This window comes from Osmerus eperlanus, chromosome 1 (assembly GCF_963692335.1).
Source record: "Osmerus eperlanus chromosome 1, fOsmEpe2.1, whole genome shotgun sequence".
Lineage (NCBI taxonomy): Eukaryota > Metazoa > Chordata > Actinopteri > Osmeriformes > Osmeridae > Osmerus > Osmerus eperlanus.
Window position 1 is genome coordinate 27,173,867 of NC_085018.1, and position 25,821 is coordinate 27,199,687.

General features: G+C 46.8%; 1 protein-coding gene across 9 annotated transcripts in view; it reads right to left on the reverse strand.

Moving 5' to 3' along the window:
- The window catches only part of kif21b (kinesin family member 21B), a 66,659-nt gene that overhangs the window by 12,918 nt on the left and 27,920 nt on the right, over nt 1-25,821 (reverse strand). For 4 of the 9 annotated variants that reach the window (XR_009931691.1, XR_009931690.1, XM_062474008.1 and 1 more), the window contains exons 14-28: nt 25,316-25,504; nt 24,514-24,713; nt 22,016-22,123; nt 18,791-19,119; nt 18,118-18,280; nt 16,209-16,397; nt 15,930-16,031; nt 14,799-14,964; nt 14,621-14,681; nt 14,465-14,513; nt 12,000-12,214; nt 11,662-11,736; nt 8,869-8,982; nt 4,741-4,779; nt 968-1,104 (exon numbers count right to left, since the gene is read on the reverse strand). Coding sequence is in view for 7 of the 9 variants with exons in the window: in XM_062474008.1 (XP_062329992.1) it covers nt 968-1,104; nt 4,741-4,779; nt 8,869-8,982; nt 11,662-11,736; nt 12,000-12,214; nt 14,465-14,513; nt 14,621-14,681; nt 14,799-14,964; nt 15,930-16,031; nt 16,209-16,397; nt 18,118-18,280; nt 18,791-19,119; nt 22,016-22,123; nt 24,514-24,713; nt 25,316-25,504 (2,136 nt within the window). In the remaining 2 variants the exon portion in view is untranslated. The remainder of the gene's footprint in view (nt 1-967; nt 1,105-4,740; nt 4,780-8,868; nt 8,983-11,661; nt 11,737-11,999; nt 12,215-14,464; nt 14,514-14,620; nt 14,682-14,798; nt 14,965-15,929; nt 16,032-16,208; nt 16,398-18,117; nt 18,281-18,790; nt 19,120-22,015; nt 22,124-24,513; nt 24,714-25,315; nt 25,505-25,821) is intronic. The other 5 variants (XM_062474009.1, XM_062474007.1, XM_062474012.1 and 2 more) reach the window with 3 other exon arrangements.

Genomic DNA, 25,821 nt, shown 5'->3' on the forward strand with positions numbered 1-25,821 from the left:
CATCCGTTCACTTAATTCGCGCTTATCACACATGTTTAACACCACAGGAGCCAAACAGTTCGCTTATCACACATGTTTAACACCACAGGAGCCAAACAGTTCGCTTTCACTGCAACATTTATTTGAGCGATTAAATAAGACAAAGTGTTCATCAGCGCGACAGTAAGCGCACATTATGAAGAGAGGTAACCTGCGTAACTACCACGGTCAGGCCAGGTCTAGAACTTCTAGTGACTTTTAATAACCAGAACAGATTGTTAACCCTTAGCTATTTCTCTCTTAACCCTACACTCAGAGATCTCTCCCGTTTCCAGATTTTTGTTAGAAACTGAGAAAGACATGTTACATTACAGTACGCTGTGGAGCCAAGCCAGAAGCCATCAAATTAAGGCGAAAACGTCAGTTGGTCTTTCGTCAACGTGCCAAGCGTAACTATTTAACATTTCGGTCATGATTAATTAAAAATTACAAAAGGATTTGCATCATGATATGCTCTGTTGTAGGATTCTCTGTTCTCCCTCTCCCCTCTCCTCCTTTCACTGTAAGTGTGAAAAAACTTTTATAAATCAAGAAAAAAAATTATTCTCAGAAATTTGAACTCATTAATGATGCAAAAAGATTTGCATCATTAATGAGGACCCTATTAAAATTTAATTTTAAAATGAGTAAGAATTCAAATAATAATTTACCAACAGTATATATCAACATTTTGATATTTATTAATTTTTCAAAGCTTAGTTTTCATTGGTTTTGCGGCCCAACTGTATTACCCTCGTAGACCACAGGCTGGGAATTGCTGTTATACAGTAATGAGATGTCATGATAAAGCCCTCAAACAAGCTATTATCTCTTCATCAGGTTGTATTTAGAGTCAGTTCTGACACAGCCAGATGGTAAGTTACACAGAACCATCTGGGAAGTCTGGTTAGTTACACAGAACCATCTGGGAAGTCTGGTTTGTGTGTACCTTTAGAGCCTGTGAAGAGCAGCTCATCGGTGGCATCCACACAGAGGACGGGTTTGGAGTGTCCTTCAGCTGCGGCTACACATTGCAGGGGCGTCGTCCGCCCCCCCTTCAGCCCCCCCAAGGGACTGATCACCCCCCTGAGGGAAACACACACACACACAGTCACACACAGTCACACCGTCCACCAGAGTGATTGTGCCCTGTGTTCCCCCAGTGATGTGATGTTATAACGGACCTACACACACCAGAGGATCAAAAATCATTAGAACACCCTGCCAACAGACATAAACCTGCACACTCGCCAACACACACACACACAGACATAACCCTGCACACTCGCCAACACACACACACACACATAAACCTGCACACTCGCCAACACACACACAAACAAACAGACATAACCCTGCACACTCGCCAACACACACACACAGACATAAACCTGCACACTCGCCAACACACAGACACAGACATAACCCTGCACACTCGCCAACACACACACACACACACACACAGACATAAACCTGCACACTCGCCAACACACAAACACTTGACATAAACCTGCACACTCGCAAACACACACAAACCTGCACACCTTTTTTAGTTGCTGCATCTATAATCCTTACTGTCATCTTATCTAAGGCTGTCCTGTCATCTTTCTTCTCCACTCTCTCTCCATCCATCCCAGTTACTCCATCTACCTGCTTAAACTAAAGCTGCTCTGGGTAATATCTACACCAAGGTAGTCCAACCCTGTTCATGGAGATCCCTGCTCCTGGAGATCCCTGCTGCTGGAGATCCTTGCTCCTGGAGATCCTGGAGAACTCTCCGGTTTTCCACCAGTTTTTCACACTTTGTCGATCATGTAATTATTAGAATCAGTTGTGCTGGATTATATATAGTTTCCTCAAGGATCACACCAAGGTAGTCCAACCCTGTTCATGGAGATCCCTGCTCCTGGAGATCCCTGCTGCTGGAGATCCTTGCTCCTGGAGATCCTGGAGAACTCTCCGGTTTTCCACCAGTTTTTCACACTTTGTCAATCATGTAATTATTAGAATCAGTTGTGCTGGATTATATATAGTTTCCTCAAGGATCACAATGACTCTTGCTTAGAGACTTGTTGCTCTTGTGGTTAGTGGTAACTGACTTAAATTTTTGTACTCGCTGTGATATATTGTTTTTATTATTGTTGCTCGCTTTCTTTTTTTGTTTGTTTTTTTTTTTTGTTAATTTTTTAATTTTTGTTTTAATGTTTTTTTTTTTTTTTTTTTTTTTTTTTTACAGGTACACTTGCACTTATAGCAGTTCATGTTGTTTAATTGTAACTTGTTTAACTACATGCTCTTATGGTTCTTCCCTTTGGCACTTATTTTGGTTGTTCACAATGTGTGCTTCATGTTTTGGCTACTCGCAATGTTTTGTGGCTATCTCGTTGTTATTATCAGTGACCTATGCACTTTGTAAAGCTCTCTCTTGGAAGTCGCTTTGGATAAAAGCGTCTGCTAAATGAATAAATGTAAAATGTAAATGATTATAGTTGGAAAGATAACCTACAAGGTGGAATGAGGCTTCCTCTCCATCTTGTTCTCTGTCTCCCATCTTTCTCTCTCACACTCAGCTCTTTCTTTCCAACCACGTATTCATTTTCTTGTCCTTCCTTATTATTTCTATGTTTTTCCAAGCGGTCTTGTACTACCTACCTACCTCTCTCTCTCTCTCTCTCTCTCTCTCTCTCTCTCTCTCTCTCTCTCTCTCTCTCATCTCTCTCTCTCCTCTCTCTCTCTCTCTCTCTCTCTCTCTCTCTCTCTCTCTCTCTCTCTCTCTCTCTCTCTCTCCTCTCTCTCTCTCTCTCTCTCTCTCTCTCTCTCTCTCTCTCTCTCTCTCTCTCTCTCTCTCTCTCTCTCTCTCTCTCTCTCTCTCTCTCTCTCTCTCTCTCTCTCTCTCTCTCTCTCTCTCTCTCTCTCTCTCTCTCTCTCTCTCTCTCTCTCTCTCTCTCTCTCTCTCTCTCTCTCTCTCTCTCTCTCTCTCTCGCTCCCTGCCTCTTAATCAGAACGAGGCGATTTGAACTGCTGGGCAAAAAAGAGAGGGAGAGACATTAAAGAATGAGGAGAGAACGAGAGAGAAGGGGACAGAGGAGAGGTCAGTGTAGGGAAAAAGGACTGGAGATGAGAGAACAAAAGATGAGAGATGGACAGAACCGAAGGTGTGAAGTCAGATCGTCTCGTTGTCTCGTCACTCTGAGTCCTTTACAGACATCTTCACTTTACCTGCAGTATTTAGAATGCTAACACACACACACACACACAAAAATACACACACCTAAACACATATATAGTTCCTCCCCATCAACATAAACTGACCAGCCCCCCCAATACCTCTGTGAAGCATTGTGCAAATATAGCCATCAAAACAGTGACATCAACACACAGAAACCAGTTGTGATAGTGTGAGAGAGTGCATGCATGTATGTCCACTATGGTCACAACCCAAAACACAAACCAAATCATAATCAACTCCACACAGCAGTGCTGATGGTCACACTGTTCATCACAAAATGGTCACAGCACGACTCAGCGACAGCTCGCAACTCAAAAACAAACAACATCCTGTGTCATCACCAGCATGCAGCATGTCCACCAATGGAGCTAGCATCCTGTGTTTCCACTTTATAGGCCAATCCTGGTACAGTTTGAGGTAATGTGGGTGGGGCTTAGGGTGTGGGACCTCACACTTCCCTTTCTGCCCGGCCCAGTTCCAGTCTGAAGTGAAACATGACTGGATTGGAACCAGGCTGCTGCAGAGACCAGGAAGGGGTTGGAATGGAGGGCATTCGAGTTCAAGAAGATTTTTATGGATAAAGAGAAGTGGTGGACAGGGGGCATTTGAACACCAATCAGAAAGAACCTTACTGCCATGGAGAACAGAGGCCTTCTAATTAACTACCCAATCAGGTCTAACAGGATACCTTCCGATATATCCTGATTGGTTAGAGTTAGATTACCAACCAAACAAAGGATGTACAATATAATCCATACTAATTAGGTGTGGTTGAAGCATTATTCAAAACAGGAAGTGAAATGAAAGGCTATATTCCTTATTCATTAAAAGCTCTAGCTACTGTGGGGCTGTCACGCTGTGGGCTTCTGAATGGGAACCTGTTAATGGATGATCCAATGCTTCTTATAGAGAGGAAAGGTGATAGAGGGAGAGATGTTTTCTAGTCTCCCAGGTGATAATGAAGGTATCCATGCTGGTGTGAGGCAGGAGAGAAGAGCTACATCTCTCTCAGGTGACTGCTGCTCCACAGCTGGAGTCAGAGGAAATGACATCATTAACCGCTTGTGTTACTTCCTGCCAAATGCCTTGAATCTCAAGTCTTTCCAAGTGTACTCAATTCTTTTGGGCATCTTCTCTGAACTTGTTAATGACTGTGGTAGAGAAGCCTCAGTCCACAGCATGGCAGTACGGTTGGTTCAGGTCTCCTGGTGGGGGGGTGGTGTGGGCACAGCAAGGGATGGGGGGGGGGGGGGGTAGGGGTGAGAGGATGTGGGGGGGTAGGAGGTAAAGCATGCTCACCAAAATGTGAAATGAAATTAAGAGCCAGACGAGGTGCTGGCCAATCACACACAAAAAGAGCGGGAGAAAAAGAGGGGAAGAGAGAGAAGACAGAGAAGAAGAGGGGAAGAGAGAGAAGACAGAGAAGAAGAGGGGAAGAGAGAGAAGACAGCGAAGAAGAGGGGAAGAGAGAGAAGACAGACAGATATCTCTACCTGAGCACCTCCGAGAGAGAGGAGTCGCTGTCATCCGACCTGGAGACAGAACAGGAGCAGGGTTAAGGTTAGGATTGGGGTCAGGGTCAGAGACAGGGTTATTGGTATAGGGTCAGGGTTAGGGTTGATGTTAGACACAGGGTTATTGGTATAGGGTTAGCTCAAGGTTAAAGGCATAGGAAGGGAATAGGGCTGAACGATTTCGGAAAATAAGCTATTTGCGATTTTTTTTACTAATATTGCATTTGCGATTTAATATGCGATTATTATATGATTTACTATTTATAAATATAGATATATAGCCTACTGATCTCCAGTCAGCAAAATAACACACAAAGTTCAGAAAAATTAAGGAAAACATACCGCCTGTAACTCTTCGATAATGTATTGGTAAATCTAAGCTAAACTTAGGCTAGTAACATGTGCGTTGCACTTTCTTAACTTAAGCTAGCTAGCTACCGTTTTGGAGAAAAATAACTTGAGCTGTGGGGACCGTCGGAAATATTTATAAATCATGCATCGAAAAGGTTAAATCTTAAAAGAAAAAGAAACACTGTCTGAACATTTCTGATCCAGTCAGTAGCCTAACAGAAACAGTATGGCACTGACAGCCATAGGGATCCTACTGTATGTGTATCACCGAGGGGCATCATGCCTTTCGTGATGAACGCTGTTACTGCTTGAGTAATTTTGTTCATGAATATGGAGTTAGGCTTTAAAAAATTTAGATCAGTGATCCTGTCGGTTGTTATTTGGCTTATTTGACACACTGGTGTTTAGCATTTTAGCTATGCATCGTACATGGCTTTCTGGTATTTCTTTTAGGGCCGAATTAGGTTGGTAGTGTTGCCCCGTGAGGTAGCAACGTTAGCCAGGCAGGTTTTGCACAATACTTGACACTGCGCAGCATTTTTTTTAAGGCAAAATTGGCAAAGTGTCTGTGGTGTCAGGTTCTGTCCAGCCTGAGGCCATCGTACAGGTCAAGGTAAAGTGTAACGTGCACCAAAGTAAAATCGCAGCATTTGCGATAACAAAATCTTGTTTTGTCACATCGCGATATTATCGCAAATGCAATTAATCGTTCAGCCCTAAAAGGGAAGTTGACATTCAACGTAAAAGGTTGACCCAGGTTGGTATCCTGCATGGTTAGCCTGGCTGGCAGTCTATAATAGGCTAGAGATGCACCCAGACTAGCCCATGGCAGGGTCAGGGGATGGGAGCTTTATCCATAAATGAGCCAATAGCAGGGCAAGGGTTAGGTTTAGAAGACAGGATTTAAGGCAGAAACAGTTACCTACAGTAAAACAAAGGAACAGTTGGGGAGAAAGGGGAACTGGACCTGGAGGAGATGGGGGAGAGTTATCCCGAAACACACAGATGCAGAATGCAGAAGAGAGGGTTAGCAGCAGGGAGACTGTGAGCTGACTGGAGGATTGGGTAGTCAATAATGACAGGAACTCACAGAGCAAAACTGCTGTAATATTAGCTTGTCTTTGGCATGCACGTTTCAGAACATGAGGCAATGCCTGTGGGTGGAGTCTTCACTTTAGGTCCAACGGCACAGACCACAGAAAATCCCACCCAGGCAAAGAGGTGATTCAAATCAGCCATTAAAAACACATCTTACCCAAGGTCTCCCTTAGTCTTAGACAATCACTAGGGGAACCATTCCATGTGCATGGCATTAAAACAAGATATTATGCTATAAATATTTGATAGTTCTGTTCACAGGATTGGCCCTGTGAGGGGTGATGAACTTGTATAAGGCTCGTTTGAAAAGAGAGAGATAATATCCAGTGGCAGCAGAGCAGTTAAAACAAATATACCCTCCATAAATTACTCCATATCGTAGCTTTTCACTTTGTGCTTTACGGGGTGTGGGCCTTGGTGGCAGGCAGCTTGGTCTGTGAGTTTGTGTAGCTCTGCTCCCAGATTCACAACATTCACAACATGTCAACAGTCATACATGTAGAAGAGATTAAGAAGGCTTAAGACGCACTTGTTCCGGGAGTACAACGGTACTTAAGAAAGAGAGAGATTGAGAGACTTGTTGCTCATGTTGGTTAGTTGTAACGGATTTAAATTCTTGTACTCGCTGTGAAATATTTTACTGTTGATTGCTTTTCTACAGGTACACTCTTGCACTTTTTGAGGTTCATGTTGTTTAATTGTAACTTGTTTAACTGCATGCTCTTATGTTTCTTCCCTTTGGCACTTATTTGGTTTTTCACAATGTATGCTTCATGTTTTGGCTGCTCGCAATGTTTGGGGCTATCTCGTTGTTATGATCAGTAACCTATGCACTTTTGTAAAGTTCTCTCTTGGAAGTCGCTTTGGATAAAAGCGTCTGCTAAATGCATAAATGTAAATGTAGGTAAGAATACTCCAGTAGGTATTAGAATTTAGAAAGTTCGGACAGCGGGGAATAAAATAACTTCCCTTTTTTAACAATGTGCACTTGTAAACATTCTTTAAATACACTTTCATGTGTGATCATGTCCCCTGTTTCATGCCTGAGAAGCACATAAGACTGATTGCATTGAAGGACCCATTTCTGATTAGGAAGAAAAGGGGCACGTTATATAAAAGAATCTGACACTTTTGTGACCTCAATCAAAGACGATACAACATGCTGCAGAGAATAGCAACTAAGCTGTCAGTTGAGAGACAGCCTTGTCTCTAATAGCAGGCTGAAGAGACCCCATCATTATGCATCCTCATGTTCCTACAGTGAACACTACATCATCTGTGTGAAGGGGTGTAAACACTACATCGTCTGTGTGATGGGTTAGGGTTAGGGGTGGAAACACAAAACTGCTCATGGCTTCTGACTGAAATAATGTATTGTATCCTGCTGCCCTGTGACGCAGTTTGATTCAGAATGTTATTTTAGCATCTGCTTTTATTGACAAATGTATTCGCATCAGTAAATACATACTCTATGTATTTTGGACTGAGTGCCTTTCAAAAGGATTTTTTCTTCAATGGGATATCCTGCATTCACATTTAGTCATTTAGCAGACTCTCTTATCCAGAGAGTCATTTAGGTTAATAAATGCATAATATAAAGGTTAGTAAATACAACTGTACAAAAACACAAAATCTTCGGATGTAAAAGCATTCGAAGAATGATACTGTCACTGCAGAAACAAATAATTATACTATGTCACCGTAGAAACGAAGAATGATACTATGTCACCGTAGAAACAAAGAATGATAACTATGTCACCATAAAAAACAATTACGGTCACAAAAGAAAAACCTTGCAAAATAAAAGTCATCAGACAGTGTAAGGGTTAGACAGCTCTTAACCTCCTTTTCTACTGTCAGTAATACGTTAAACTTTATTTATATAGCGCATTTCATACCAGAAGGCAACACAGGGAGGGACAATGTATAAACATGCATTCCTCTCATCATTTATTCTCCCAGCAGACATCAGACAATCCATTTTGCCCTCTGTGCCAATCACTTTTCTCTGCTGCCTCAATCAAAATACAAAGTGGCCACCAAAGACAACATTAACAGTGGGGGGCTAATATGTTCTCTCCTGTGAATTTACCGACTCCTGGTTCAGATAATGAGGATCCACAGGATGCTCTAAACCCCTCTCTCCCTCCCATACACACACACCCCCAGACCGGCCACGAAGCACAAAATCATTCCATGCAGCTTCCTCTAACAATTAGGGGATCAATACATTCTAGAAGCGTCAGGGATTAATAAAGATAGAAAATCGAAATCAACTGTTTAGGAGTTGGGGGCCGGGGGCTAAATTAACTGCTGCCATTTCAGAACAGAGAACTGAAATAAGAAAGGAAGGTAAAGGTGACCAACATTTCCTGTTAACATCTATTAGGGTGTGTTTATGTGTGAGTGTGTCTCTTTGTGTGAGAGTGGGTCTAGTGTGTGTTTGAATCTCTGTGAGATCTATTGGAGAAATAAACCAGCTAGTCAATAATAAAAGAGGAGACTCTCTACCACAGTGGTGTGGCTCTCTGCAGGCCTGCCAGGAGCCCCACGAAGGATCTTGTTGTTACGGTAAGAGAAAAGACCGGAAGGGAAGATGGTCGTATCGCTGAGAGGTTTTAAAGACCTAACCCTGTGTTTGCACGTGTGTCCACTCACTTGTCCAGCGCGGAGCCCTGGTTCTGGTTGCTGGTGAGCCTGGAGAAGACGTTGCGGTCGTTGCGTAGCCTGAGGGGGGGGGAGGAGGGGGGGGTGCAGCCCCCGTCAGGAGGCCTGGTGGGAGGGGTGAGGTGTGTGGGGAGAGGAGGGAGGAAGGGGTGAGGTGTGCGGGCGGGCGGGTGGAGAGGAGGGGTGAATGGGGAACGGGGAGAGGAGGGAGGGGTGGGGTGTGCGGAGGGAGGGGTGAGGTGTGCGGGGAGAGGGGGAGGGAGGGGTGAGGTGTGCGGGGAGAGGAGGGAGGGGTGAGGTGTGTGGGAAAGAGAGACATTCCTTTTTATCAATAACTTCTTTTGTCTTCTCAAAATCAATATACACAGTGATCTTCTAGTCAACCCATCATCTGTCATCTTCCGTCAATAAATATTGATATAACTTCTTTTAGATATGCCAGCTTATTTTCTGATCAATTAAAAAAAAACAGCTTCTATCCCTCACTACATATGGCTGAGTCACAGGGCCCTAGTTTCTGGGTCGAGACGCAAGAGGAAGTGCAAGTCGATCTTTGGCCAATATTTTGTTGATAATTATTTTGTGTCGGTAATTGGGCCAATCACAGCAGCTCCTCTCATTGGGTGTGCTCAAGCCTTCGGCGAGAGCACAACCTTTGTTCTCTCACATATATATTATTGGGTGTGCTTTGCCTTCGGCAAGGGCACAACCTTTGTTCTCTCACATATATATTATTATTATTATTATTATTCTTTTTGCCCCCCTAAAACTCAGTCAATATTTGGCCTACATAGACAACCTAGGTGTCAAAAGTTTCGTCTTGGTAGAGATTGAGTTGCTTCTATTGGAATTTACGTTCCGTTGCATGGTTTGGGCTTAAGTTAAGTTTTTGTGGCGAAAAGTGAAGCTAACGGTGGCTAATTTGCTAGCCACAGTCACTGACGTTACTAACGTCACTACGTCACTAACGTCACGAAAACACGCGTGACTACCTTTGGCAGAACATTCGTTTCGCATCTGTTAAGGGATAGCTAGGCTAACTATAGCTTTACTGCAAGGCAGCTGCAGAAACGCCACAAGCAAAGAGGCCAGGGTGATAACTATTTACTCATTTTACTTTGTGATATGACACACAATTGTGATGTGTAATGTACAATATAAGCTGATATTATTAAGGAAGTACTTTCGGAAACAGTAGTCTACTATTTCACTGAAGTATTAGCATCATGACATTAGCCTGTGTTGCCCGGGCAACACATACTACAGTGGTCTATGATGTATCTGTTTTCAATCGTTAAAATAAACATTCCTCACATATACATTTTCGTTGTAGGATTTATTCTGACATTAGTAAACGATTTGTTGGTGAAATTACCATTACCTGTGGTTTCAAACCAGTGTAGCTAACTGCAACGCTGTAGCTTACGCGAGACACACTACAAAAACATCTACAGTACACAGCTGTTTAGGAAGTCAAACGGCGACAGAACATGTTCGGCACTCTCCTTACTTAAATCAAAAGTCTATCTAACTACTAACCTGAACTTCATTGCCACAGCCTAAACGTTGTCAATCTGTTCATGAAAATAATTAATTTCAGCCTAAACCATACAACGGAACGTTAAATCCAATTCAACCAACGCAATCTCTACCAAGACGAACACAGCAGTAGTCTACTAGTACTGTACCGTAGTAGTACAATTTACTGGGGCAGCTTCTCCACACAGGGCTATATCGCATTTTGCGTTGTTACTGACAATGGTCGCTACCAGTGAGCTTTTTATGAATGAGCGATTTTCCACTAAATAAATGTCAAGCTTATTTACGTTTTGGGGGGCATATTTTCAGTTAGCAGATGGTACTGTTTGAATCGCGATTCCATCTTCTACTGCCGGGTAACGTCGTAGAATAATCTTCAAAGGGGGTTCTTTATTCATGAATGAATGCAATATGAGTTAAAATATCACGAGAAGGGAAAAACTTAAAAGGACGTTTACGTCATAGAGATTAGGTCAATTTTTACACCGGTCTGCCAAATTTATTCGTTTTGATCCAACGATGAGGATGCCTTTTGCAGGGGAAATGAGAAGATCTATTTCATTCTACACTTCACTCGTATTTTCAGTTGTAAATGAGCAGCAAAAAAAAAATGCTTTTAAATCTATGTAATCTTTATAAATAATAAGTATGCATTTTTATATAAAATATACAGAAATATCAGTTTTAAAAATGTCATTCAAAAACGGACCCCTGTGCAACCGACGCAAGCAAGCACACCCTACAATTTCCCCAGAAATTGTACCCTCTCTAGTTCCCATTTAAAGCAGCAGCTTGCTCTCTGTCATGGCAGACTTGTAACTGTTAAAGTAAGTGTTAGGGTTAATCTAGTAACGGACTGAGAAAGTCCAAACCGGCACCGAGAGAAACATTTCTCTCAGGAGGAAACTGACAATGATACACATAGTACAGTAGTCAAAAGTTAAATTAACCACCAAATAACCAAACTAACATCTAGAAGAGCGGTGAGTGCTACATGCCGGAAGATACTGTGCTGGTGCTGGTGTGACCAAGAGCAAATGCTGGCACAATGTTTGGTTTTATTTAGACAATCACTGCTCTGCCTGATTTAGACTAGCACACCCTCCATTACTCCTCCCCCCCCCTCCAAATGTCAGCACTAGCGTTGTCACGGTGAGCCTCAGCTTGCGCTGAACTGAACTGTGCGTCTGCATCAGCCCACAGTGACACTTCCTGCTTAGCAACGATTTGACGGGAGAGAGGTACCTGTATGACTGGCCACGGTCATATGATTTCCTCCTGGTCACAGGGGAGGTGTCAGACCCCCGGGACTGCCTGGGACTGCCAGGAGCACACACACAAGTGCACACACACACACATTAAGGCAAGAGCATAAACCACAGTACAAGACCACCAAGGACCATTAAATCTTTAGGGGTAGAGATTTCATTTCCCTCTTCTATCAAAGCAGTAGAAGGCTATATAGCTATATGTTACAGTAGTATTAGCTATAAACACACCAAGACAACACCGCAACTCTAACAAAGGGACTATGAAGAATTAGCGTTAGCGTTAGCCAAACAGTCTGGGATCTGCAAACTCACAAGGTGTGCCCCCTGACCGGCAGGCTGACTGTGCGGGACACCCTGTCCCTGTAGAGGGGGTCCAGCACAGAGAGGCTCAGCCCCCCCAGGCTCCCCTCCTGGATGTCGGTGAGGGAGGCCAGCGACTTGGTGATGGCCTTGGTGGAGGGGTCCATCACGGGGCACAGGTACTCTGCCGATACGGCCTTCATTTGGGCCGAGAGACAGGGCTCCATCTGGGGGGGAAATAGGGAGGGAGGGGGATAGACAGAGAGAGAGTCAAAATTAGCCTGGCTCTGCCCTTCTACGTACTTCCGCTCAATTTTCATTTTGCTTTTGTACTAGGTCTGGGCTTTCGGTATATTAGTCGGTTTTTGCAAACCACAATTTTGGTGGTCCAATCAGCGGACAGAGGGAGTGGCTGAGAATGATGACGTTGATGTCTTGCGCTAGTTTGAGTTGTAGTGTTGTGGCTCTGGGCAGATCCAATCAGTACCGGTCCTAGCACATCTGGCGCCCTAGGCGAAATGTATCAACAGAACCCCCCCCCCCCATCCCTGTGCCCGAAAAGCATCGCCTTGGCTTTTTGGGCACAGGGATGATGATGGAGGGCTTGACAAAGGCTGGCACATGGCACGTCTCCAGGGAGGTGTTGAAGATGTTGGTGAACACTGGAGACAGATGGTCAGCGCAGTGCTTGAGGGTGGCTGGGATTCTGCCTCTCAGGAAGCAGTGCGTTAAGCTGGGAACACAAGTCTCTGACTCCCGGTCCATCAGCACCGGATCTCCTCAGGGCTGCGTCCTTTCCCCTCTGCTCTTCTCCCTGTACACCAACAGCTGCACCTCCAGTCATCCGTCTGTCAAACTTCTGAAGTTTGCGGACGACACCACCCTCATTGGGCTCATCACTGACGGGGATGAGTCTGACTATAGGTGGGAAGCTGACAACCTGGTGCAGCCAGAACAACTTAGAGCTCAATGCTCTTAAGACAGTGGAGATGGTTGATGGTGGACTTCAGGAAGAATACAGCCCCACTCACCCCCATCACCCTGTGTGACTCCCCAGTCAACACTGTTGAGTCCTTCCGCTTCCTGGGCACTATCCTCTCCCAGGACCTCAAGTGGGAACTGAACATCAGCTCCCTCACCAAAAAAGCACAACAGAGGATGTACTTCCTACGACAGCTGAAGAAATTCAACCTGCCAAAGACAATGATGGTGCACTTCTACACAGCCATCATTGAGTCCATCCTCACCTCCTCCATCACCGTCTGGTACGCTGCTGCCACTGCCAAGGACAAGAGCAGACTGCAGCGTATCATCCGCACTGCTGAGAAGGTGATCGGCTGCAATCTGCCTACCCTCGAGGACCTGCACACCTCGAGGACCCTGAGGCGTGCGAGGAAGATTGTGGCCGACCCCTCCCACCCTGGTCACTCCCTGTTCCAGCTACTCCCCTCTGGCAGAAGGCTGCGGTCCATCAGGACCAAAACCTCATGCCATAAGAACAGTTTCTTTCCATCTGCTACTGGCCTCTTCAACAAGGCCAAGAACTCCCATTGACATTCATTCACTTATTTAACTATTACAAGTCCATCTAATGGCAATTACAGTATGCACAAGCCACCTTACCTCAGTATCCGTTTGCACTATGTTGACCACTCACACTGCTCATTCTTATTGTTATTTTTATATATATTTTATTTTATATTTAAATTGTTGTATTCTTAGATTGTTTAGTTCTTAGAAAGTTTAACTTTTTTACTTTTACTTAATTTAAGATTCGTATATGTTTAGTGTTTTGCACCTCCCTGCCACAGTAAATTCCGTGTTTGTATAACATACATGGCGAATAAACCGAATTCTGATTCTGATTCTGAAAAGTCTGTTAACTTCTCCCTCCTGGATGAAGAGAGTCATCACTGTAGAGGGGGGAGGTGGGAGGCCTCATGGGTGGGAAGGGGTAGTTCAGGACAGTCCAATTGTCTTTCAAATCTGCAGTAGAACTCGTTCAGGTCGTTGGCCAGGCGGGAGTCGTTAGTGGAGTGGGGGGCTCTGGGCTTGTAGTCTGCCTGAGCCCTCTCCAGACAGAAGCAGTCGTTATCAGAGAACTGATGCTTCAGTCTCTCTGAGTACAGTCGTTTAGCCTCCCTCACCGCCTTGCTAAACCTGTTCTTCGACAACTTGAATCTGTCTCTATCCCCACTCCGAAATGCTTCCTCCTTCTCCGACCTCAACCTTCTGAGCTTTGCTGAGAACCAGGGTTTGTTGTTGTTGAAGTTCACCCTGGTGCGTGTTGGAATACAGCAGTCCTCACAGAAGCTGATGTAAGACGTCACAGCCTCTGTGCGTTCATCCAGACTATTGGTAGCAGTTGTGAACATATCCCAGTCAGTACAGTCCACACATTATGCACATTATGTGATGAAGTAAGCTATTACTCTCTCCTGATAAAGGAGCAAACATGAGATGAGGGTGTTCTGTACCTTCAGCTTGAAGTCATCATGACTGGTAGACTCCTTCATGTAGGAGACACTGGAGGGAGAGAAAGATTGAACAGGAGAAAGAGAGAGTAATAATGAACATGGTGATGCTGTTAGCATACCGGAGCCGTTCAGTGAGCTGCAGAGAGCTCATCTCACCTGCCCTCCGAGGCCTGGCTGAACTCTGATGGCTCCTCGTCTGTGCTGGTGTACCCGTTCTCTGTGGACCACAACACACACACACACCACACACATCACAGATATGAAACCCTGCATACTGACCCCTCACGTTTCTCTGATTGTGTATAAGAATGTGTGTGTGCATGTGTATACACACCCTGCTGTACATTGTGTATGAGCGCGTGCAGCTCTGGGATACACTCAGCTTTCTCCCGCAGCGCATCCAGGATCATGTGGTTGTGGGCTGAACCAATCACGTCCGTCTGTTTGAGCTGGCCCTCCAGCAGGCGGATCTGAGCCTCCTTCTGGGCCACCTGCAGTCCCTGCTCTCACCAGCAGGGGAGTCACACACCAGTCAGTCCCTGCTCTCAACAGCAGGGGGAGACACACACCTGCAGTCCCTGCTCTCACCAGCAGGGGGAGACACCCACCAGTCATTCCCTGCTCTCACCAGCAGGGGGAGACACACACCAGTCAGTCCCTGCTCTCACCAGAAGGGGGAGACACACACCAGTCAAACACAACTCATCCATTAGAGTGGTCGCTGGCTGTGCTTCTTTATCCTTACCAGCAGAAGGAGAATTACTCCAGGAAAAGCACTAGTGACTAACCCAACACAGCTAACCAATATTGTGCAAACAACGACGCTTTTCCATAACTCTCACAATTACTATGCCTTTCCACAACTCTCACAACAACTACGCCTTTCCACAACTCTCACAAGATATAAGGTTTCTGATTTGGTTACTATGGTCTCGCTTTCTGTCACTGTGGACCAGCACCTCATGGGTTGTCTATCCACTGGAGGAAAACGTTTAGGATTCTTTCCATTACAAGTTTAGTTATTTATACATGTTAACTATTGGAGGGCATCACTTTCTCTTCAGGAATTATAGGCCTCATTTGATCATGCCTAGCACCCAGATAACTATTAAAAGTGATTAGTCGACCAAAAAGCAACATTTTATTTTATTTTTCCTAGGCAGAGTTGAATAAAATCAGTGTAAAACACACTGAGTTGTTCATTGTTTCCAGAAATGTTCCACTGATGTAACTGTTGTATAAAAGCAGTAAACAGCTCAGGGGGTGCGATATCACCAACTCAAATCAAATAAACAAACAATTAATTGTAATCTTTTCCTTCCAATGCAAACTCTTTCTCCAATCCAGTTCCAAGAATGTTCAGGCAAACAACAAACCAATGAATCAGTTTCTCACCTGTCTATGCAAGCCTTGAGGAAGTGCTCCAGCAAGGTTATGGTTAGGGTTATGGTTAAGTGTTCCTCACCCTGTCTATGGAAGCCTTGAGGAAGTGCTCCAGAAGGTGGCGTGCCTCGGCCAGGGAACAGGAGCTAATGACCACAGACGTGTCCACCGAGTCCAGCTCATCCTGCAGGAAACACCCAGGCTTCAGTAGGCCACAAAGGAACACGAGAGACTGTAAAGTATGTGTGTGTATTTTAAAGTGAGGGTGTGTATGTGTGTGTGTATGTTTGAGGATGTGTATATATATACATACATATGTTAGCCTGTGTGTGAGTGTGTGTTTGTGTGAACGCATCCCTACCTTGGACTCCTCTATCTGGACGATGGTGGCCTGGCAGTCTGACAGACTGTCGTTGATGTAGTCCACGTTGGCGTTGAGGACCTCAATCTCTTCGTTCGCTTCCTGGAGGAGGCGCTCCTCCCCCTCGGCCATGAGGACCTCCCGCCGGCAGAGCAGGGAGTCCTGCTGCAGAGACAGCTCCTCTCGCTTCTGGCTCAGCAGAACACCGGAGGGGAAACAGACAGTCCATATAAGGTCAGTATCAGCTGGTTAGGAAAGAACGACAAAAGAGGAATAAAGGTCCAACACATGTTCAGGGAGTATTCCAGAAAGCGGGTTCAACAAACTGTGAACCTAACGCTGAACTCTGAGTTGATTTACCCTAAAATGGGAAACTCCAACTTTTCGGTTCCAGAAAAGCTGATTTGAATGTGTTAGATCAACTCGGAGTACGTCCACTCTGAGTTAAGCGTGGGCATGAGAATTATTGAAAGCCAACATAAATGGAACTCCGATACTAGGATTCACCATGGCACCTGGCGACAAAAAAACGTTTTCTTACTTCACCACACTTCAGATAGAAGTGTTAATACGTGTTTATGGTGAATCTGAGCACATATTCTGGAAAAAAGCAATAGGTAGGCTGTAGCAGCGTATGGCGTGGGAGACAAGTGCTAGCCGAGTCAATGCATACATTTGAATGCAGCAGCCTGTCCATACATTGAACATTTAACCACACTGTTAATATTACAGGTGAAAAAGTGGTGGTCTTAATAAAATAGCATGTTCAATGTTATAGTAAATATAAAAACATATTACGAACAGGTAAGGCATAATTAAGGCTGACATTAAGAGAATAATGAATAGAAAAATTATTTGTGATCCTGTTGAATAGAGCATGGATGCTGTACGCAGTGAGATGTTCATTTGATGGCAGGTGAATTCTGCATGTGGGACTGTGGAATTTAATGTTATCTCATGTGTTCCCAGTTACAAGTAAATGAGTTGTACAAACTGCATCTCATGAAGAAAGTGCCAAAAACTGACCAAGAGATGGTGTAAGCCTTCTTAGGGTAGAAGAGTAAAGGCTAATCTTGAAATAGATTTGCTGGAACACCAGTTACAGGAGGGTGCATGGTCAAAGGTGATGTTCATTTTGGGAAAAGAATCCTATATAAATACTCATTTTATTTGCTGAATTTCCATTTTGACCAAGAGATGGGTTACTTAGGGCAGAAGAATAAAGGCTGATCTTGTAAGGCTAAGTGTCAACCTGCCCCCACCTCTTATATGGTAAAATCTGGAGTTACTGGATGGAGTCTCAACTTGATGGCTCTCACACCTCATTGTGAAACTTACTGTAGCATTGCTAGTCATATGTTGATAAGTAAGGGTCAAGATTGTGGTGTTATTGGTTGTTCTTGGGTATAAAAGGAATTGTGAAGCATTGTTCCGTGGATTCTTGATCTCCTGAGACCTTCTCCTCAGCTCTGGCTTGTCCTACTCCTCCTTCCTCACCTCTTGCTTTCTATCTCTGGTTTACATTAATCATGGTAGAGTAGGTAAGAGTTAACCTTCATTTGTAATTGAGGGTGTAATTGAGGGAATCAGGGTTAACCAACTCAGAGCTTTTACTAAACCCGCTACCTGGAATACCCCCCTGGTGGTGCCACTACCACAATAATAATAAAACAATAACACAATAATACAAAGATTAAGAAAAAATTAAGAGAAAAAGAACCAAAGAGACACACTCTCACTGAGAGGACACATCCAGGACAGAGTACAACTGGTATATAATAAGGATGTCCATGTCAAGGTTAGGGGGGAGGAGGGAAGGGGGTACCTTAATAAGACCAAGGTTAGGGGGGAGGAGGGAAGGGGGTACCTTAATAAGACCAAGGCTAGGGGGGAGGAGGGAAGGGGGTACCTTAATGAGACGGTCCATATCGGCCGCCACGTTTGCGACAGTCATGCGCTGCATCACAATGTCCAGAACCCGGCGCTCCAGCTTCTGCCACTTTAGACGAGCCGCCTTGGAGAAGCTGCTGCCAGCAGGGAGCACTGCCTTCCTCTGAGGGGCCTTCTTCCTGCTGGGGGGGAGACAGAGAGGGGGGGGAGATAGAGAGGGGGGGGGGAGACAGAGAGAGGGGGGGGGAGACAGAGAGGAGTGAGAGGAGTGTGCGAAACAGTCCATCAATACAAATGACCTCAAAGCCTCTCCATTCCAGCTGACAACCTATTCTAGTCTGTGTTTGACTGACCAGTACAGGCTGGAGCCTCTCTCTAATTCAACTGCAACACTCAATACCGGTTCTTTGCGAAGTAAAGTGGACAGGATCTAATAGCCAAATCTCAACACAGAAATGCAGCTAGGCTTTGACAGATCATGGCTATTGGCAAAGACAGGAATAAAAACAGGCAGAAACTGTCTGGCTAGACAAACACACTAACACAAATATATTTTTTAGACACTTTGAGAATTTATGATAAATAGCATTCTTTTAAAGACAGAAGATCAGTCCTTCTCATTCTCTAACAAAGTATTTGACGGTTCTAATGAACCCTTGAATGCTTGAACCCTAAGCCTTCAACACCCTTACCTGACTGCGCGTGTCCCATTGGTGGTCCCCTCATTGTCATCATGGTAGCCGAACCCATTGTACTTGGTGTTCCACTGTCTCACAATGCTGGACACGCTGCTGCCCCCAACACCCCTGTTGGTGTCCGTCTCCGACGAGGTGGTGCTGGCCGAGAGCTCGGTGCCGGAGTCCAGCTGCTGTGGACGGCGCCCCACCCTTCCCGCCACCCGGCCCGCCGCACGCTCCGACATGGGCTTGGCCAGCCGGCGCAGGGCCGTCACTTCCTGGGTCTTCCTGCGCAGGACCAGCTCCTGCTGACGCTTCTGGGACTCCAGAGAACGGATCTGGTACTGGAGGTCAGGGTTAGAGAGGGGATCTGGTACTGGAGGGTTAGAGAGGGGATCTGGTACTGGAGGTCAGGGTTAGAGAGGGGATCTGGTACTGGAGGGTTAGAGAGGGGATCTGGTACTGGAGGGTTAGAGAGGGGATCTGGTACTGGAGGGTTAGAGAGGGGATCTGGTACTGGAGGGTTAGAGAGGGGATCTGGTACTGGAGGGTTAGAGAGGGGATCTGGTACTGGAGGGTTAGAGGGAATCTGGTACTGGAGGGTTAGAGAGGGGATCTGGTACTGGAGGGTTAGAGAGGGGATCTGGTACTGGAGGTCAGGGTTAGAGAGGGGATCTGGTACTGGAGGGTTAGAGGGAATCTGGTACTGGAGGGTTAGAGAGGGGATCTGGTACTGGAGGGTTAGAGAGGGGATCTGGTACTGGAGGGTTAGAGAGGGGATCTGGTACTGGAGGGTTAGAGAGGGGATCTGGTACTGGAGGGTTAGAGAGGGGATCTGGTACTGGAGGGTTAGAGGGGATCTGGTAGTGGAGGGTTAGAGAGGGGATCTGGTAGTGGAGGGTTAGAGAGGGGATCTGGTACTGAAGGGTTAGAGGGGATCTGGTACTGGAGGGTTAGAGAGGGGATCTGGTACTGGAGGGTTAGAGAGGGGATCTGGTACTGGAGGGTTAGAGAGGGGATCTGGTACTGGAGGGTTAGAGGGAATCTGGTACTGGAGGGTTAGAGAGGGGATCTGGTACTGAAGGGTTAGAGAGGGGATCTGGTACTGGAGGGTTAGAGAGGGGATCTGGTACTGGAAGGTTAGAGGGAATCTGGTACGGGAGGGTTAGAGGGAATCTGGTACGGGAGGGTTAGAGGGAATCTGGTACTGGAGGGTTAGAGAGGGAATCTGGTACGGGAGGGTTAGAGGGAATCTGGTACTGGAGGGTTAGAGAGGGTATCTGGTACTGGAGGGTTAGAGAGGGGATCTGGTACTGGAAGGTTAGAGGGAATCTGGTATGGGAGGGTTAGAGGGAATCTGGTACGGGAGGGTTAGAGGGAATCTGGTACTGGAGGGTTAGAGAGGGAATCTGGTACGGGAGGGTTAGAGGGAATCTGGTACAGGAGGGTTAGAGGGAATCTGGTACTGGAGGGTTAGAGAGGGGATCTGGTACTGGAGGGTTAGAGGGAATCTGGTACTGGAGGGTTAGAGGGGATCTGGTACTGGAGGGTTAGAGAGGGGATCTGGTACTGGAGGGTTAGAGGGAATCTGGTACTGGAGGGTTAGAGAGGGGATCTGGTACTGGAGGGTTAGAGGGAATCTGGTACTGGAGGGTAAGAGGGAATCTGGTACTGGAGGGTTAGAGAGGGGATCTGGCTTTGGAGGGTAAGAGGGAATCTGGTACTGGAGGGTTAGAGGGAATCTGGTACTGAAGGGTTAGAGAGGGGATCTGGTACTGGAGGGTTAGAGAGGGGATCTGGTACTGGAAGGTTAGAGGGAATCTGGTACGGGAGGGTTAGAGGGAATCTGGTACGGGAGGGTTAGAGGGAATCTGGTACTGGAGGGTTAGAGAGGGGATCTGGTTTTGGAGGGTAAGAGGGAATCTGGTACTGGAGGGTTAGAGGGAATCTGGTACTGAAGGGTTAGAGAGGGGATCTGGTACTGGAGGGTTAGAGAGGGGATCTGGTACTGGAAGGTTAGAGGGAATCTGGTACGGGAGGGTTAGAGGGAATCTGGTACGGGAGGGTTAGAGGGAATCTGGTACTGGAGGGTTAGAGAGGGTATCTGGTACTGGAGGGTTAGAGGGAATCTGGTACAGGAGGGTTAGAGGGAATCTGGTACAGGAGGGTTAGAGGGAATCTGGTACTGGAGGGTTAGAGAGGGGATCTGGTACTGGAGGGTTAGAGAGGGGATCTGGTACTGGAGGGTTAGAGGGAATCTGGTACTGGAGGGTTAGAGAGGGGATCTGGTACTGGAGGGTTAGAGAGGGGATCTGGTACTGGAGGGTAAGAGGGAATCTGGTACGGGAGGGTTAGAGGGAATCTGGTACGGGAGGGTTAGAGAGGGGATCTGGTTTTGGAGGGTTAGAGGGAATCTGGTTTTGGAGGGTTAGAGGGAATCTGGTACTGGAGGGTTAGAGAGGGGATCTGGTACTGGAGGGTAAGAGGGAATCTGGTACGGGAGGGTTAGAGGGAATCTGGTACGGGAGGGTTAGAGAGGGGATCTGGTTTTGGAGGGTTAGAGGGAATCTGGTACTGGAGGGTTAGAGGGAATCTGGTACTGGAGGGTTAGAGGGAATCTGGTACGGGAGGGTTAGAGAGGGGATCTGGTACTGGAGGGTTAGAGAGGGGATCTGGTACTGGAGGGTAAGAGGGAATCTGGTACGGGAGGGTTAGAGGGAATCTGGTACGGGAGGGTTAGAGAGGGGATCTGGTTTTGGAGGGTTAGAGGGAATCTGGTACTGGAGGGTTAGAGGGAATCTGGTACTGGAGGGTTAGAGAGGGTATCTGGTTTTGGAGGGTTAGAGGGAATCTGGTACTGGAGGGTTAGAGAGGGTATCTGGTTTTGGAGGGTTAGAGGGAATCTGGTACGGGAGGGTTAGAGAGGGGATCTGGTTTTGGAGGGTTAGAGGGAATCTGGTACTGGAGGGTTAGAGGGAATCTGGTACTGGAGGGTTAGAGAGGGTATCTGGTTTTGGAGGGTTAGAGGGAATCTGGTACTGGAGGGTTAGAGAGGGTATCTGGTTTTGGAGGGTTAGAGGGAATCTGGTACTGGAGGGTTAGAGGGAATCTGGTACTGGAGGGTTAGAGGGAATCTGGTACTGGAGGGTTAGGGAGGGGATCTGGTAATAGGGGGGCACTAATCAGTGCATAGTCCTTATTAGGACAATACTTCCCCCGCGCACACGAGAACACACACACCTCTTGTCGCCGTTGTTCCTTCTTGAGCTGGGCAATCTCCCTGTTCCTCTTGGCCTCCACCATCCTCCTCCTCTGCTGCTCCTCCTTCATCTGCTTCATCAGCGTCACCTGGGGACGAGAGCCGGTACTGCGTTAGAGGACGACTGCTACGTATTAAGGAAAAGTTTAACTATTCCTAAGAACTAAACAATCTAAGAATAAAACAATTTAAATATAAAATAAAATATATATAAAAATAAGAATGAGCAGCATGAGTGGTCAACATAATTAAATAATGAATGAATGTCAATGGGAGTCCTTGGCCTTGTTGAAGAGGCCAGTAGCAGATGGAAAGAAACTGTTCTTATGGCGTGAGGTTTTGGTCCTGATGGACTGCAGCCTTCTGCCGGAGGGGAGTATCTGGAACAGGGAGTGGCCAGGGTGGGAGGGGTCGGCCACAATCTTCCTCGCTCGCCTCAGGGTCCTCGAGGTGTGCAGGTCCTCGAGGGTAGGCAGATTGCAGCCGATCACCTTCTCAGCAGAGGGGATGATACGCTGCAGTCTGCTCTTGTCCTTGGCAGTGGCAGCAGCGTACCAGATGGTGATGGAAGAGGTGAGGATGGACTCAATGATGGCTGTGTAGAAGTGCACCATCATCGTCTTTGGCAGGTTGAATTTCTTCAGCTGCCGTAGGAAGTACATCCTCTGTTGTGCTTTCTTGGTGAGGGAGCTGATGTTCAGTTCCCACTTGAGGTCCTGGGAGAGGATGGTGCCCAGAAAGCGGAAGGACTCCACAGTGTTGACTGGGGAGTCGCACAGGGTGATGGGGGTGAGTGGGGCTGTATTTTTCCTGAAGTCCACATCCATCTCCACTGTCTTAAAAGCATTGAGCTCTAAGTTTTTCTGGCTGCACCAAGTCACCAGGTTATCAGCTTCCCACCTATAATTACACTTGTCCCCGTCAGAGATGAGCCCAATGAGGGTGGTGTCGTCCGCAAACTTCAGAAGTTTAACAGACGGATGACTGGAGGTGCAACTGTTGGTGTACAGGGAGAAGAGCAGAGGGGTGATCCACCTGCAGGTGGAGTCGGGCACGTTCAGCTGGGAGAGCTTTTCCTGAAGCAGGGCGGGGATGATGGTGTTGAAGGCAGAGCTGAAATCCACAAACAGGATCCTGGCGTAGGATGCTGGGGAGTCCAGGTGCTGTAGGGTGAAGTGGAGGGCCATGTTAACGGCGTCATCCACCGATCTGTTGGCTCTGTAGGCAAACTGCAGTGGGTCCAGGAAAGGGTCGGTGATGGATTTGAGGTGTGCCAGCACAAGGCACTCAAAAGACTTAATAACCACAGAGGTCAGGGCGACTGGGTCTGTAGTCATTGAGTCCTGTTGGCCTTGGCTTTTTGGGCACAGGGATGATGGTGGAGGACTTGAGACAGGCTGGCACATGGCATGTCTCAAGGGAGGTGTTAAAGATGTTGGTAAACACCGGAGACAGCTGGTCAGCGCAGTGTTTGAGGGTGGCAGGAGAGACAGAGTCCGTCCCAGCTGCTTTGCGGGGATTCTGCCTCTTGAAAAGTCTGTTAACTTCACTCTCCTGAATGGAGAGAGTCGTCACTGTAGAGGGGGGGAGGGGGGAGGCCTCTTGGGTGGGAGGGGGTAGATCAGGACAGTCCAATTGTCTTTCAAATCTACAGTAGAACTCGTTCAGGTCGTTGGCCAGGCGGGAGTCGTTAGTGGAGTGGGGGGCTCTGGGCTTGTAGTTGGTAATTTGCCTGAGCCCTCTCCAGACAGAAGCAGAGTCGTTAGCAGAGAACTGGCGCTTCAGTCTCTCTGAGTACAGTCGTTTAGCCTCTCTCACCGCCTTGCTAAACCTGTTCTTCAACTCCTTGAATCTGTCTCTATCCCCACTCCTAAATGCTTCCTCCTTCTCTGACCTCAACCAGCTGAGCTCTGCTGAGAACCAGGGCTTGTCGTTGTTGAAGTTCACCCTGGTGCGTGTTGGAATACAGCAGTCCTCACAGAAGCTGATGTACGACGTCACAGTCTCTGTGAGTTCATCCACAGCCTCTGTGAGTTTGGTAGCAGTTGTGAACATGTCCCAGTCAGTGCAGTCCAAGCACGCCTGCAGATCCTCCATAGCCTCACTGGTCCACTGTTTTGATGTCCTCACAACAGGTTTACAGAGCTTTAATTTCTGCCTGTATGCAGGAATCAGATGGACCATGGCATGGTCAGAGTGACCCAGTGCTGCACGAGGGACGGCGTGGTAGGCTCTACTGACTGTAGTGTAGCAGTGATCCAGAGTGTTCTCGTGCCTCAGCCTCAGTGATGCAGACAAACACCTCTGGAACAGACAAGAGCTGCCCTCATGCTTCTGGGCATACAAGTGAGAGAGAAATCACCTTTGATTGCAACATGTATGGAACATGTTTTTTCCTGCTCGTCTCGCCTTCTCTCTTCACGTCCTTCACCTCTTCCCCTCTCCTAACCTCCCCCCCTCACTTCTCCCCCCTCCTCACCTTGGCCTTTTTCATGTCGTTGACCTCATTCTGCAGCTTCTTCAGCTCCCTTTCGTAGCGCTCCTGGTTCTTCAGCAGGCGTGCATGCTCCTTCTGCGCGGCCTGCAGCTTCAGCAGGTCCCGGTTCATCTCCTTCAGACGCTTCTCGTACTCACACTTGATCCGGCTGGCCTTCTCCTCCGTGTAGTTCTCCATGGACACTGAGCAGGAAAGGTAGAGTATGAGAATAGACCCTGTGGGACTACATTTCCAACAGTTACCGAACTTGGGCAGTCAGCTGTGTTTTGGATGTGCGGACTATGCTAAATGCAATGACGCGTTAGCGTACATACCTATCGCTCCAAGTATTGAAAATTGTTTTTCTGTCATAGTACTTTGAGGTTGTGAAACACACAGCCTCTGTTTGTTGACGATAAGCACACAAGTCAACTCACTGAGCCAACACTGTCCCAGTGTCTGAGCGTGATCGCCCATCATCAATACAGCCTGTGTGAGTGTCCCAGTCAGACCCACTCACTAAGGTGGCTGTGTGTTCATCCTGACTATGTCTAATGCTGAGCTTGTGCAGAACAGGCACATTGACATAACCCACATATGAACTTGCTTAGGAAACTTGTTATGCCCACTGTCCAGTACACACCCACTCACTCACCTTACCCTGACGTGCCTACATTTCCCAGAGATCAACTCACAGAATCTGATGTGTTTGCATTAGAACTTTAAAGCGATTTCTTGTTTCACATCGAGTTCTCCCTGACCCAATCCACCACTGCTCCTACATTTCCCAGAGTCCCCTGCTCACTGAGGTTTTGCAGCACACGGTCTCTCTCTAGCTGCGTGTCTCTGATCTTGTTCTGCAGCAAGACCAGCTTCTCCTCGTACTGCAGCTTCAGCTGCAGCAGCCGGCGCTGGCTGTTCTCCAGCTCGTCTATCAGCTTCTGCTTGATCTCAATCTCACACGTCAGGTCAGCCAGGTCCACCTGGAAATTGGCTAGGAGGAGGATGGGGGTGGAGAGGGGAGGGGGTGGACAGGGGGATGGGGGTGGAAAGGGAGGGGATAGGTGTCGAGAGGGGAATCAGGGTGGAGAGGGGTGAAGAGAGGACGGGGGTATGGGTGGGGAGGAAGTGGAAAGAGGAAAAGGGAATCATGGGTTACATGGAAAATGGCTGTGAGATGTAGTTTGTGATTGTGATGGCTACATGCACACTCAAGTATAAACGGACTACAATTTTTAACTTGTGGTCTTTCTCACAGGCTACAAGGTGGGTTTATTTGTCATCTGTTTTCAATCTAATCCTAAAGTTGAG